Raw genomic sequence first — 13,364 nt, 5'->3', positions numbered from 1 at the left:
GGTCAGGTCCAACCATTGACCCAAAACCACCCTCTAAGGTCAGGTCCAACCATTGACCCAAAACCACCCTCTAAGGTCAGGTCCAACCATTGACCCAAAACCACCCTCTAGGGTCAGGTCCAACCATTGACCCAAAACCACCCTCTAAGGTCAGGTCCAACCATTGACCCAAAACCACCCTCTAAGGTCAGGTCCAACCATTGACCCAAAGCCACCCTCTAAGGTCAGGTCCAACCATTGACCCAAAACCACCCTCTAAGGTCAGGTCCAACCATTGACCCAAAGCCACCCTCTAAGGTCAGGTCCAACCATTGACCCAAAGCCACCCTCTAAGGTCAGGTCCAACCATTGACCCAAAACCACCCTCTAAGGTCAGGTCCAACCATTGACTCAAAACCACCCCGGCCATTAAACCATGTCCCACACGTTCCTTGAACACCTCCAGGGATGGGGACTCCACCAGCTCCCTGGATGGCTGCACAGATGGTCCCTGCTGTAGGGACTCTACAGAGATGAACATCACATGAGAAGATTCTACAGCAAACTCCCTGCAGCTGCTGGGGAGTGTGGAGAGCATCTCCAGCCCTGCCTTGCCCTGGTGAAACCTGCACTTTGCCTGTCCCCAGAGGTAGGAATCAAACACTGCTCCACTCCCAGCGCCAAAGGCAACATCTCAACATCCTTTGATCTGATCATAGAATCATAGAATAGAATCATAGGATCAAGCAGGTTGGAAGAGACCTCCAAGATCATCCAGTCCAACCTAGCACCCAGCCCTATCCAGTCAACTAGACCATGGCACTGAGTGCCTTATCCTAAGACCTGACATCAGGCCTGCTGTAGTCACAAGGGTCCTTCCACTGACTGAGGCAGCACATACAACCCCACCACTGCTGCTATTAAACCACATCCCTCAGCAGCTATGAAACCACATCCCTTAGCACCACATCCATGTGTCTTCTAAATCCCACCAGGGATGGGCACTCCACCACCTTCCTGGGCAGCCAGTTCCAACCCTTGGTAACCCCTTCTGTGGAGAAACTGTTCCTAATCTCCAACTTAACCCTCCCCTGGCACGACTTGAGGCTGCCAGATGCACAGAGAAACCAAAGACCTATGGAAACCACCAGCTACATGATGCCAGGGAAGCTCCAACGGAAGATGCCTTGGGCTTGGAGTACTGCCCTAAGTGAGGCTCTCCCGGGCTAGAGCTTTTCTAGTCTAGATTGGAAGGGTAAAAGGGGATGGCCAAAAAGTGATTGGAAAGAGCTGCACCAGAGGAGGCCCAGAGTGGAGATGGTGAGAAACTTCTGCTGCTTCCACTACAGCCGTGACCAAGCGAGGGCCGATGGGTCCTTACTGGATGTATCTCCTGAGCTCCTGGCCGCTGCACCTGGACCAGTGGTAGCGGTGGAAGGCAGCCTGCACCAAGGGAGCCATGACACTGCCCATGGCTGTCTCGTCTCCACACCTGTTCCCTTGCCCGTCGTGCTCCATCCCCAGCCTGCAACACAGAACCAGCGTCAGAGCCCAGGCAGGTAGCGCCGCGGCAACGGAGATGCTTCCTCAGGCAGCCACGCAAAGGGGAGCTGCCCTCTGCCTTCTGCAGGGACCACCTGCATGCACCTCAGACTGATCTCTGACACCACAACAGAGGGACTCCCTGAATGCTCCTCCGTTTGTACTTCTTTTGGAGAGAACCAACCAAATGGTGGTGACCTCCTGTGGTTCAGCTCAAGGAGAGCAAGAGGTCTGCTCACGCAGACATTAAACTCTTGGTGCTTGCACCCTCGTTTAGCAGAAGTTCTACTTCCAGAGAGCTGACAGGCTTAGCATGTTCAGAGCTGACATGGTAACCATGTTCCATCTCCAGAGAGCTGGCATGGTTAGAATGTTCTGCCTCCAGAGAGCTGACATGGTTAGCATGTTCAGAGCTCACATGGTTAGCATGTTCCACCTCCAGAGAGCTGACATGGTCAGCATGTGCAGAGCTGACATGGTTAGCATGTTCCATCTCCAGAGAGCTGACATGGTTAGCATGTTCAGAGCTGACATGGTTAGCATGTGCCACCTCCAGAGAGCTGACATGGTTAGCATGTTCAGAGATGACACGGTTAGCATGTTCCACCTCCAGAGAGCTGACATGGTTAGCATGTTCTACCTTCAGAGAGCTGGCATGGTTAGCATGTTCAGAGATGACATGGTTAGCATGTGCCACCTCCAGAGAGCTGACATGGTTAGCATGTTCAGAGCTGACATGGGTAGCATGTTCCATCTCCAGAGAGCTGACATGGTTAGCATGTTCAGAGCTGACATGGTTAGCATGTTCCATCTCCAGAGAGCTGACATGGTTAGCATGTTCAGAGCTAACATGGTTAGCATGTTCAGAGCTAACATGGTTAGCATGTTCCATCTCCAGAGAGCTGACATGGTTAGCATGTTCAGAGCTGACATGGGTAGCATGTTCCATCTCCAGAGAGCTGACATGGTCAGCATGTGCAGAGCTGACATGGTTAGCATGTTCCATCTCCAGAGAGCTGACATGGTTAGCATGTTCAGAGCTGACATGGTTAGCATGTTCCATCTCCAGAGAGCTGACATGGTTAGCATGTTCAGAGCTGACATGGTTAGCATGTTCCATCTCCAGAGAGCTGACATGGTTAGCATGTTCAGAGCTGACATGGGTAGCATGTTCCATCTCCAGAGAGCTGACATGGTTAGCATGTTCAGAGCTGACATGGTTAGCATGTTCCATCTCCAGAGAGCTGACATGGTTAGCATGTTCAGAGCTGACATGGGTAGCATGTTCCATCTCCAGAGAGCTGACATGGTTAGCATGTTCAGAGCTGACATAGTTAGCATGTTCCACCTCCAGAGAGCTGACATGGTTAGCATGTTCAGAGCTGACATGGGTAGCATGTTCAGAGCTGACATGGGTAGCATGTTCAGAGCTGACATGGGTAGCATGTTCCACCTCCAGAGAGCTGACATGGTTAGCATGTTCAGAGCTGACATGGTTAGCATGTGCCACCTCCAGAGAGCTGACATGGTTAGCATGTTCAGAGCTGACATGGTTAGCATGTGCCACCTCCAGACAGCTGACATGGTTAGCATGTTCTACCTTCAGAGCTGACATGGTTAGCATGTTCTACCTTCAGAGCTGACATGGTTAGCATGTTCTACCTTCAGAGCTGACATGGTTAGCATGTGCCACCTCTAGAGAGCTGACATGGTTAGCATGTTCTACCTTCAGAGATGACATGGTTAGCATGTGCCACCTTCAGAGAGCTGACATGGTTAGCATGTTCAGAGATGACAGGGTTAGCATGTGCCACCTCCAGAGAGCTGACATGGTTAGCATGTTCAGAGCTGACAGGGTTAGCATGTGCCACCTTCAGAGAGCTGACATGGTTAGCATGTTCAGAGCTGACATGGTTAGCATGTGCCACCTCCAGAGAGCTGACAGGCTCAGCATGTTCAGAGCTGACATAGCAGGTGACCTGGTCATCTGCAGTTGGGCTAAACTCTTCCCAGTGAGCTGAACCAACAACCAACAGTGCTTAAGGAGGATAAACATCAGATCCTCAGGGCTGGATGTTCATCCATCCATCCATCCATCCATCCATCCATCCATCCATCCATCCATCCATCCATCCATCCATCCATCCACCCAGCTAGCAGAGCTCTTGGCTCAGCTGCTCCCAACCCAGCACCCTTGAGGAGGTGCCAAATCGCACAAATCACCGCTCAGCAAGGAGAAAGCAGTGAGGGATGTTTGACAAGCTGCTGTCTGCACTGCCTGAGCCCTCCAGGTTCTGATCCTCTCCTCACCTGTGGAAGGTTTCCCCTCGCCCTTCCCCCTCCCTTCTTCCCCCACTTCCCTCTTCACTGCTGACCCCACTGGTGGATCCCAAGGGGACGGAAACAGAACCAGGAGAGCTTCCCTGGCACCAAGGCAATCAAAACGGTGGAAGCAAGCAGGAGAAGCAGCAGCAGGTTGTGCTGGCCAGCAGGAGAAACAGCAGCAGGTTGTGCTGGCCAGCTGGTGGTGAGGTCAGACTTACACGTGGCCAGTTTCATGAGCCACCACAAAGGCTGAAGAAAACCCATCCTCATGGTTGAGGGTGCAGCTGCGGACCGGGTGGCACATGCCAGTGACAGGAGCGTATCCTGGAGAGAGACAGCAGAGCTGAGAGGTGGAGGAACATGGAGGCACTGAACACACACACACACACCTCTGGGACATCTCCAGCTGGACAGCCAGGGCACAGCTTCCCCCAGACTGACATAAGCCCTGGCAGATTTACTCCCCGGGATCAGTTCCCTAAGCTGTCAGGATGAACGCAGGCTGCTGGCTTGACATCTCCTAACAAGCCCTCCCCAAGAGAACCCCCCACCCCCAAAGCTCAGAGAGTTGTGCTCCAGCTCAGCTGCATTACCTTGCATACCAGCAGGCCCAAAATCTTGCCTGGTTAAGAAGATGGCATGGTCATGGTGCTCGGAGTGGTTGGGGTCTGCCTTCTGCTGCTGATAGGCCCAGCGACAGACGTTCTCCAGGCTCCTCGAGGGGTTCCCCCTCTCGATCAAGCTAATGGACTGAAAGGGCAACAAGTCAAGAGCCAGGAGCTCCTCAAGGCAGCACATTCACACGAGGTTCAGCTTTGCTTGGAGCACCACCCAGCTCCTCATTTCTCTCCCCCTAAAGCCCTAACAGACTTAGAATTGAATCCTTGTTTATAGAATGTAATGGATGAGTGCCAGGAGGCTGGAGCCAGGCTCTGCTGGGTGATGCCCAATGACAGCACAAGGGGCAGTGGTGGAAGTTGAGCCATAGGAAGCTTCATGTAGATATGAGAAGGAATTTTTTCCCTGAGGGGGTGACAGAGCACTGGAACAGGTTGCTCAGTGGAGTTGTGGAGTCTCCCTCTCTGGAGGTATTCAAAATCTGCCTGGATGCATCCTTAGAATTGAATCTTGGTTTATAAAGATGCAAAGGATGAGTGCCAAGGGGCTGGAGCCAGGCTCTGCTGGGTGCTGCCCAATGATAGCACAAGTGGCAGTGGTGGAAGTTGAGCCATAGGAAGCTTCATGTAGGTATGAGGAGGAATTTTTTCCCTGAGGGGGTGACAGAGCACTGGAACAGGCTGCTCAGTGGAGTTGTGGAGTCTGCCTCTCTGGAGATATCCAAGACCTGCCTGGATGTGTTCCTGTGTGATCTGCTATGGGTGATCAGAGCCATGAAGATGCTCCGAGGGCTGCAGCAGCTCTGCTATGAGGACAGGCCACAAGAGTTGGGGCTCTTCAGCCTGGGGAAGAGAGGAAACCTTGCAGTGGCCTTCCAGTATCAGAAGGGGGCTGGAAAGGGTCTATTTACACGGTCTTGTAATGACAGGATGAGGAGTAATGGGTTTAAACTGGCAGAGGGGAGATTGAAACTGGAAGTTAGGAAGCAGTTCTTGACAGTTAGAGGGGTGAAACACTGGCACAGGTTGCCCAAGGAGGTTGTGGATGCTCCCACCATGAAGGTGTTCAAAGCTAGGCTAGATGAGGCCTTGAGTGACCTTTTCTAACAGGAGGTGTCCCTGCCTATGGTGGGTGGTTGGAACCTGATGAGCTTTGAGCTGCTTTCCAAGCTAAACCACTCTATGATTCTATGATCCTGCTCTGGCAAGAGGGGTTGGGCTGGATGAGCTTTGGAGGTCCCTCCCAGCCCCTAACATTCTGTGATTCTGTGAGTCATTTGGGTTGGAAAAGACCTTCAAAGATCCTTGAGCCCAACCATCAACCCAACAGCACCGCAGCCACTAAACCACATGCCCAAGCACCGTGCCCACATGGTCCCTGAACACCTTCAGGGATGGTGACTCCACAGCCTGTTCCACAGCCCTTCATGGAATCCACATGGACCATACCTAGCAGAGAAGATGAAGGTGAAGAAGTGGTTCAGAGCCTTGCTCACCTTCGCATATCCCAACATGATCATTCGGACCAGCACAACGTTGATGTGAACCCCCAAGGACTCATCGTGGTAGATTTCATTCACCTGAGGGATAAAAAACAACAAGCAAGATTTACAAAGGGCACCTCCAAGCCCATGGAGATGTCACTGTCACACATTCACAGAGTGGTTTGGGTTGGAAGGCACCACAAAGACCAGGGAGTTCAAATCCCCCTGCCACGGGCAGGGACACCTCTCACTGGAGAAGGATGCTGAAGGCCTCAAACTACATTTTACCACTGGAGTCTTCTCAAAAGAGTCTCAAACCACTTCTATGATGCAAGAGATGTAGGTGACACTCCCCATCACCACGTGGCCCTCAGGCAGAACATTCTCAGGCATGTGCCACGGCTCCTCTTAAGCTCAGTGGCCTCTGGATCAGGGCCAGGAGAGAGCATGATTGGAGAATAAAAAAGACTTCAAGTAGATTTAGGTTGGATACAAGGAAGAAGTTCTTTACTATGAGGGTGGTAGAACTCTGGAGCCCAAAGAAGGTGGTAGAACCCTGGAGCCCAGGGAGGTAGAACCCTGAAGCCTAGGAATATGGTAGAATCCTGGAGCCCAAGGAGGTGGTAGAATCCTGGAGCCCAGGGAGGTGGTAGAATCCTGGAGCCCAAGGAGGTGGTAAAATCCTGGAGCCCAGGAGAGATAGTAGAACCCTGGAGCCCAAGGAGGTGGTAAAATCCTGGAGCCCAGAAGAAACAGTAGAACCCTGGAGCCCAGGGAGGTAGTAGAACCCTGGAGCCCAAGGAGGTGGTAAAATTCTGGAGCCCAGGAGAGGTAGTAGAACCCTGGAGCCCAGGGAGGTGGCAGAACCCTAGAGCCCAGGAGAGGCTGTAGAACCCTGAAGCCCAGGAGAGGTGGTAAATCCTGGAGCCCAAGGAGGTGGAACCTTGGAGCCCAGGGAGGTGGCAGAATCCTGGAGCCCAGGGTGGTGGCAGAACCCTGGACCCCAGGAGAGGTTGTAGAACCCTGAAGCCCAGATGAGGTGGTAAATTCTGGAGCCCAGGGAGGTGGCAGAATCCTGGAGCCCAGGAGAGGTTGTAGAACCTTGGAGCCCAGGGGGGTGGCAGAACCTTGGAGCCCAGTAGCTCAGGTTGCTCACTCAGCACTGCAATAGTTAGCTGGAATTTGCTCCTAGTTAAGCCAAACTAAATGTGGCCAGGCCTAAAGGACCAGCCAGAGCAATCTGCTCCTCCACTGGTACCTCCCTAAGCTGCTGCACCTAGGCTGGGGCTGTTCCTCACCTACCAAGCTGGGCAGCAAAGGTCACAACCTTGCAGCTGCTTTGGAGGTCACTTCCAGCCCCTGACACTGTGGTCTCTTAGACTGCTGCTGGCTGTGCTCAGAGTGCCCCAGGGGCAGCTCATTTCACTCAAAGAAACACAGAACCCTGCAATGGGTTGGGTTGAAGAGGAACATTTCTACATCCACAGAAGGGCTGGGAGGATACTCAAAACCTGCCTGGATGTGTTCCTGTGTGATCTGCTCTAGGTGACCCTGATCTGGCAGAGGGTTGGCCTGGATGAGCTTCAGAGGTCACTTCCAGCCCCTGACACTGTGATCTGTGAGACTGCTGCTGGCTGTGCTCAGAGTGCTCCGGGGGCAGCTCATTTCACACAAAGAAACACAGAACCCTGCAATAAGTTGGGTTGAAGAGGAACATTCCTACATCCACAGAAGGGTTGGAAGGACACTCAAAACCTGCCTGGATGCGTTCCTGTGTGACCTGCTGTAGGTGACCCTGCTCTGGCGGGGCGGGGGTTGGACAGGGTGATCTTTGGAGGTGCCTTCCCTGCCCTGACACTCCGTGCCCCTGTGACTCACGATGTTCATGAGGGTGAGGAGGTAGTTCTGCACGTGTTCCTTGCCGTGGAAGCGCACCACCGAGTCGTCCACGCCCAGCAGCACCTCGATGTTGTAGTCGTCGTCCCCTGCGTGCCTGCGGCGCCTCCAGGTCTCGTTCAGCTGCTGCTCCACGCCGCGGGACAGGGAGCTCAGCTCCCCAAGGCCGCCCAGGAAAGGCTCTGCAACAAACAGAGAGGCATCAGCTGCTGGTGGGAGGTCTCTGCCCAAGGCAGGAGTTGGAACTAGCTTTGAGTCCCCTTCTGACTCAAGCCGCTCTATCATCTGCTCCAGCTGTGGTCCTGCAGTGCAGCATCCTCACCTGCTGAGCCAACACCTCCTGGGTGAAACAAATCAGCAGCCCTCAAGTAAGGCCTGAAGGAGCCTAGAATCATAGAATCAGTCAGGGTTGGAAGGGACCACAAGGAGCAGCCAGTTCCAACCCCCCTGCCATGCCCAGGGACACCCTACCCTAGAGCAGGCTGCACACAGCCTCAGCCAGCCTGGCCTCAAACACCTCCAGCCATGGGGCCTCAAGCACCTCCCTGGGCAACCCATTCCAGCCTCTCACCACTCTCCTGCTCAACAACTTCCTCCTCACCTCCAGCCTGAATCTCCCCACCTCCAGCTTTGCTCCATTCCCCCCAGTCCTGGCACTCCCTGACAGCCTGAAAAGTCCCTCCCCAGCTTTTTTGTAGCCCCCTTCAGATCCTGAAAGGCCACAAGAAGGTCACCTGGGAGCCTCCTCTTCTGCAGCTCTGTGGCATCAGCCTCATGTGCCCCCCCAGCTCCTCCATTTAGGAGAAAGAGATGGTCCTTGAGGTCCCTTCCAACCTAAACCATTCTCTGACTTCATGAAATACTTAAGAGATGAAACAGCCCTGAAAGGGAGGCTGTGGATGTCCCCTGCCTGGAGGTGTTCAAGGTCAGGTTGGATGAAGCCTTAAGCAATCTGGGCTAGTGGGAGGTGTCCCTGCCCATGGCAGGGCAGTTGAGGCTGGATGATCTTGAAGGTCATAGAATCAAGCAGGTTGGAAGAGATCTCCAAGATCATCCAGTCCAAGATCCTCCAGTCCAACCTATCATCCAGCCCTATCCAGTCAACTAGACCATGGCCACCCAGCTCCTCCCTTTAGGAGAAAGAGATGATCCTTGAGGTCCCTTCCAACCCATTCTATGAGGCTATGAAATCCACAGGGATCTGCCCACGTTGTGAAGCCAGCAACCAGTGTGTCCAACAGGTAAAAAAGAGAGGAACTGTGCTGCCTCCCACTTGTGTTAGCTGACATGGCATGGGGCACCTCTCCAAAGGCTGGCACAGCCTTTGCCTCCAACGCTGGAGCTGGCACAGCCTTTTGTCTCCACACTGGAGCTGGCACAGCCTTTGTCACCACACTGGAGCTGGCACAGCCTTTGTCTCCACGCTGGAGCTGGCACAGCCTTTGTCTCCAACGCTGGAGCTGGCACAGCCTTTGTCTCCACGCTGGAGCTGGCACAGCCTTTGTCTCCAACGCTGGAGCTGGCACAGCCTTTGTCTCCACGCTGGAGCTGGCACAGCCTTTGTCTCCACGCTGGAGCTGGCACAGCCTTTGTCTCCAACGCTGGAGCTGGCACAGCCTTTGTCTCCACCGCTGGAGCTGGCACAGCCTTTGTCACCACAGTGGAGCTGGCACAGCCTTTGTCTCCACGCTGGAGCTGGCACAGCCTTTGTCTCCACGCTGGAGCTGGCACAGCCTTTGTCTCCAACGCTGGAGCTGGCACAGCCTTTGTCTCCACGCTGGAGCTGGCACAGCCTTTGTCTCCAACGCTGGAGCTGGCACAGCCTTTGTCTCCAACGCTGGAGCTGGCACAGCCTTTGTCTCCACGCTGGAGCTGGCACAGCCTTTGTCTCCACGTTGGAGCTGGCACAGCCTTTGTCACCACAGTGGAGCTGGCACAGCCTTTGTCTCCAACGCTGGAGCTGGCACAGCCTTTGTCTCCATGCTGGAGCTGGCACAGCCTTTGTCTCCACGCTGGAGCTGGCACAGCCTTTGTCTCCACGCTGGAGCTGGCACAGCCTTTGTCTCCAACGCTGGAGCTGGCACAGCCTTTGTCTCCAACGCTGGAGCTGGCACAGCCTTTGTCTCCACGCTGGAGCTGGCACAGCCTTTGCCTCCATGCTGGAGCTGGCACAGCCTTTGTCTCCACACTGGAGTCGAAGCAAGCCAAGATCCCAAGCACACAAACTGGCCCTTTGGAGATCTTAAGGCAGGACTCCCATCAAACTGCATCTAAGTTGTGCCTGTGGCAGGAGAGCAGCACCAGGGCCACTGCCACAAACCATACTGGGCAGACACACTGGAATTTTGGAACCATGGAATGGTTTTGCTTGCCAAAGACCCTTACTATCAGCAGCTCCAACCCCTAACCAGGTCACTACTACACCACGTCCCTCAGCACCCCATTTCCACAGCTTTGAAACCTCTCCAGGGCTTGGGATTCCATCACTGCCCTGGGCAGCCTGTGCCAGGGCTTGACAACCCTTTTGAGGAAGAAATCGTTCCATGTGTCCAACCCAAACCTCTACTTCAGGCCACTTTCTCTTGTCCTATCCCTTGTTCCTTGGGAGAAGAGCCCAACAACCCCCACCTCACTGCAGCCTCCTCTCAGGGAGCTGTAGAGAGCACAGAGCTCTGCCCTCAGCCTCCTCTTCTCCACACCAAACACCCCCAGCTCCCTCAGCTGCTCCACACCAGCCCTGTTCTCCAGACCCTTCCCCAGCTCCCTTCTTCTCTGGATTCTCTCCAGCCCCTAATCTTCAGCAGAGAGAACTCCTGGCTGTCTGAGCTGGAAAGCCTCTGCCTCCACAGCACCACAGAGCTTTCCAGCAGCACACAAACAACTCTCCCCAGACCCCACATCAAACGGTGAGGTTGTCCCCAGTTGCCTTCAGCAGCTGAGCCCAGCACTGCGGGTGAAGAGAGCAGGGCTGCAACCAGTATCACACAGTATCACAGTTATCATCAGGGTTGGAAGAGACCTCACAGATCATCAAGTCCAACCCTTTACCACAGAGCTCAAGGCTAGACCATGGCACCAAGTGCCACGTCCAATCCTGCCTTGAACAGCCCCAGGGACGGCGACAAAAGCTTTCACAACTCCAAGCACTCAACTTCCCACCTCTTGGAACACAACTCCTTGCCAGAGGAACCCCAACCCTTCCCTGGGCTGGGTCCACTGGTGAGATCCCAGCCCCTTCAGAGGGATGGTGTCCCTCAAGAGCAAGCTCCCCCTGAGCTGTCGGAGGAGTCGCGGCGGCGGATTTGTGCCAGACAGACTAATCCTTCCTCAGCTGCTTCCTTAGCTCTGCCCTCTTTATTATCCTCATCCCCTGCAGCTTTCCCATCAGGATCTCACCTGGCAGGAGAAGGTCAGCCCAGGCTCTAGCTCTAAGTGACATGGGTATGAAAGTGTGAGGGTAGAAGTCAAGGGACACAGCCCTGTGGCCGCACCTGCAGGTGTGGGGTTTGGCTTTAGAGATTCATGGAATGGTTTGGGTTGGAAGGGAGCTTGAAGATCATCCAACCCCCTGCCATGGGCAGGGACACCTCTCACTAGCACAGCTTGCTCGAGGCCTCCTCCAGCCTGGCCTTCAACACTTCCAGGGAAGGGGCAGTCACAAGTGGAATTTCAAGGTGGCTTCCAACCCAAGCCATCCTGAAGCACAGAATGCCAGGGGTTGGGAGGGATCATCCAGTCCAAGCCCTCTGCCAAGGCAGGGTCTCCTAGAGAAAGTCACACAGGAATGCATCCAGGTGGCTCTTGAAAGTCACCAGAGAAGAAGACTCCACCAGCTCTCTGGGCAGCCTGCTCCACCAGGGCTCTGTCACCCCCACACCCAACAAGTTCTTCCTCACGTTGAGGTGGAACTTCCTGGGTTCCACTTTGTGTCCATTGCCCCTTGTCCTGTCACAGGACACCACTGAACAGAGCCTGGCCTCCTCTTCTTGGCATCCACCCTGCAGATGACATTAATGAGATCCACTCTCAGTTTTCTCCTCTCCAGACTAACCAGCCCCAGGTCTCTCAAGCCTTTCCTCATCAGACATTCCATTTCCTTCATCATCCTCATAGCCTTCCTTGGACCCTTCCCAGTATATCCCTGTCCCTCTTGAACGGGGGAGCCCAGAACTGGATTCCACTCCGGCATCTGCAAGGCTGAAAGGCAACAGATTCAGCAGGCAGGGCTGCCTGGACTTGTGGTGCCTTCTATCTGGGCAGAGGTTTGGTGCCCAGTGTTAGGAGCACTGCCCTCAGCAGGAGTGGAGTGGTGCTGCCTCCTGGGAGAAGGCTGGTGAGAGAAGAAGGATCTGCATTTCAGGAAGCTGGGATGGAGGTGGTTGTGTCCCTGCAGTGCCTTCCAGGAGGCTGGGATGGAGGTGGTTGTGTCCCTGCAGTGCATTCCAGGAGGCTGGGATGAAGGTGGCTCTGTCCCTGTGCACTGCCTTCCAGGAGGCTGGGAGGGAGGTGGCTGTGTCCCTGCACTGCCTTCCAGGAGGCTGGGATGGAGGTGGTTGTGTCCCTGCAGTGCATTCCAGGAGGCTGGGAGGGAGGTGGCTGTGTCCCTGCAGTGCCTTCCAGGAGGCTGGGAGGGAGGTGGCTGTGTCCCTGTGCACTGCCTTCCAGGAGGCTGGGATGGAGGTGGCTGTGTCCCTGTGCACTGCCTTCCAGGAGGCTGGGATGGAGGTGGCTGTGTCCCTGCACTACCTTCCAGGAGGCTGGGAGGGAGGTGGTTGTGTCCCTGCAGTGCATTCCAGGAGGCTGGGAGGGAGGTGGCTGTGTCCCTGTGCAGTGCCTTCCAGGAGGCTGGGATGAAGGTGGCTCTGTCCCTGTGCACTGCCTTCCAGGAGGCTGGGAGGGAGGTGGCTGTGTCCCTGCACTGCCCTCCAGGAGGCTGGGAGGGAGGTGGCTCTGTCCCTGTGCACTGCCTTCCAGGAGGCTGGTGGCTGTGTCCCTGAGCTGCCCTGCTGCTGCAGCACAGGCTGCAGGCCACACAGGCAGGCTTTCCAGGAGCAGGATGATGTCACCCAAGCTTGAGTTTCCTTTTGGCACAGGACTCTGACCCAAGTTTTGGAGCAGCCAGCGCTGAGCTGCCTCATTTAGCCTCCTCCTGAAAACCCAACTGCCAGCCACAGTGGCTGGGGAGGCTCCACAGCTTCACTCACTCAACAGCCACACCATGAGAAAGCAGTTTGGACCTAACTGGGAGCAATGCCCTCCCCTCTTGAACCAGCCTGCTGCTGGAGCAAACACCCCCAAGGGCAGTTGGGTGCTGCACTGCCTACAGAATGCCACCCAGCAAGGACACCAGGCCAATCCCCAGTGGCACCCCTGCCCCTGCATCAGCCTGGGGAAGGTCCTGAGCTCTTGCTTATTTTGAAGAGAGCCTTTGGACAAGCCAGGGGGGAAAAAGAGCCACAGAATGTCTTGGGTTAGAAGGGACCTTTAGAGGTCATCTAGTCCTGACCCTCTGTGGTGAGTC

General features: G+C 54.9%; 1 protein-coding gene across 1 annotated transcript in view; it reads right to left on the bottom strand.

The window, feature by feature from the left end:
- ADAMTS3 (ADAM metallopeptidase with thrombospondin type 1 motif 3) overlaps positions 1 to 13,364 on the bottom strand; it is a 95,354-nt gene that overhangs the window by 21,450 nt on the left and 60,540 nt on the right. The window contains exons 5-9 of the mRNA XM_064149685.1: positions 7,826 to 8,025; positions 5,960 to 6,043; positions 4,440 to 4,596; positions 4,065 to 4,170; positions 1,361 to 1,504 (exon numbers count right to left, since the gene is read on the bottom strand). Coding sequence (XP_064005755.1) covers positions 1,361 to 1,504; positions 4,065 to 4,170; positions 4,440 to 4,596; positions 5,960 to 6,043; positions 7,826 to 8,025 — 691 coding nt within the window. The remainder of the gene's footprint in view (positions 1 to 1,360; positions 1,505 to 4,064; positions 4,171 to 4,439; positions 4,597 to 5,959; positions 6,044 to 7,825; positions 8,026 to 13,364) is intronic.

This window comes from Pogoniulus pusillus, chromosome 10 (assembly GCF_015220805.1).
Source record: "Pogoniulus pusillus isolate bPogPus1 chromosome 10, bPogPus1.pri, whole genome shotgun sequence".
Classification (NCBI taxonomy): Eukaryota; Metazoa; Chordata; class Aves; order Piciformes; family Lybiidae; genus Pogoniulus; species Pogoniulus pusillus.
Note: the sequence above shows the minus strand (reverse complement) of the source record. Positions and strands in the feature narration are given on the sequence as shown.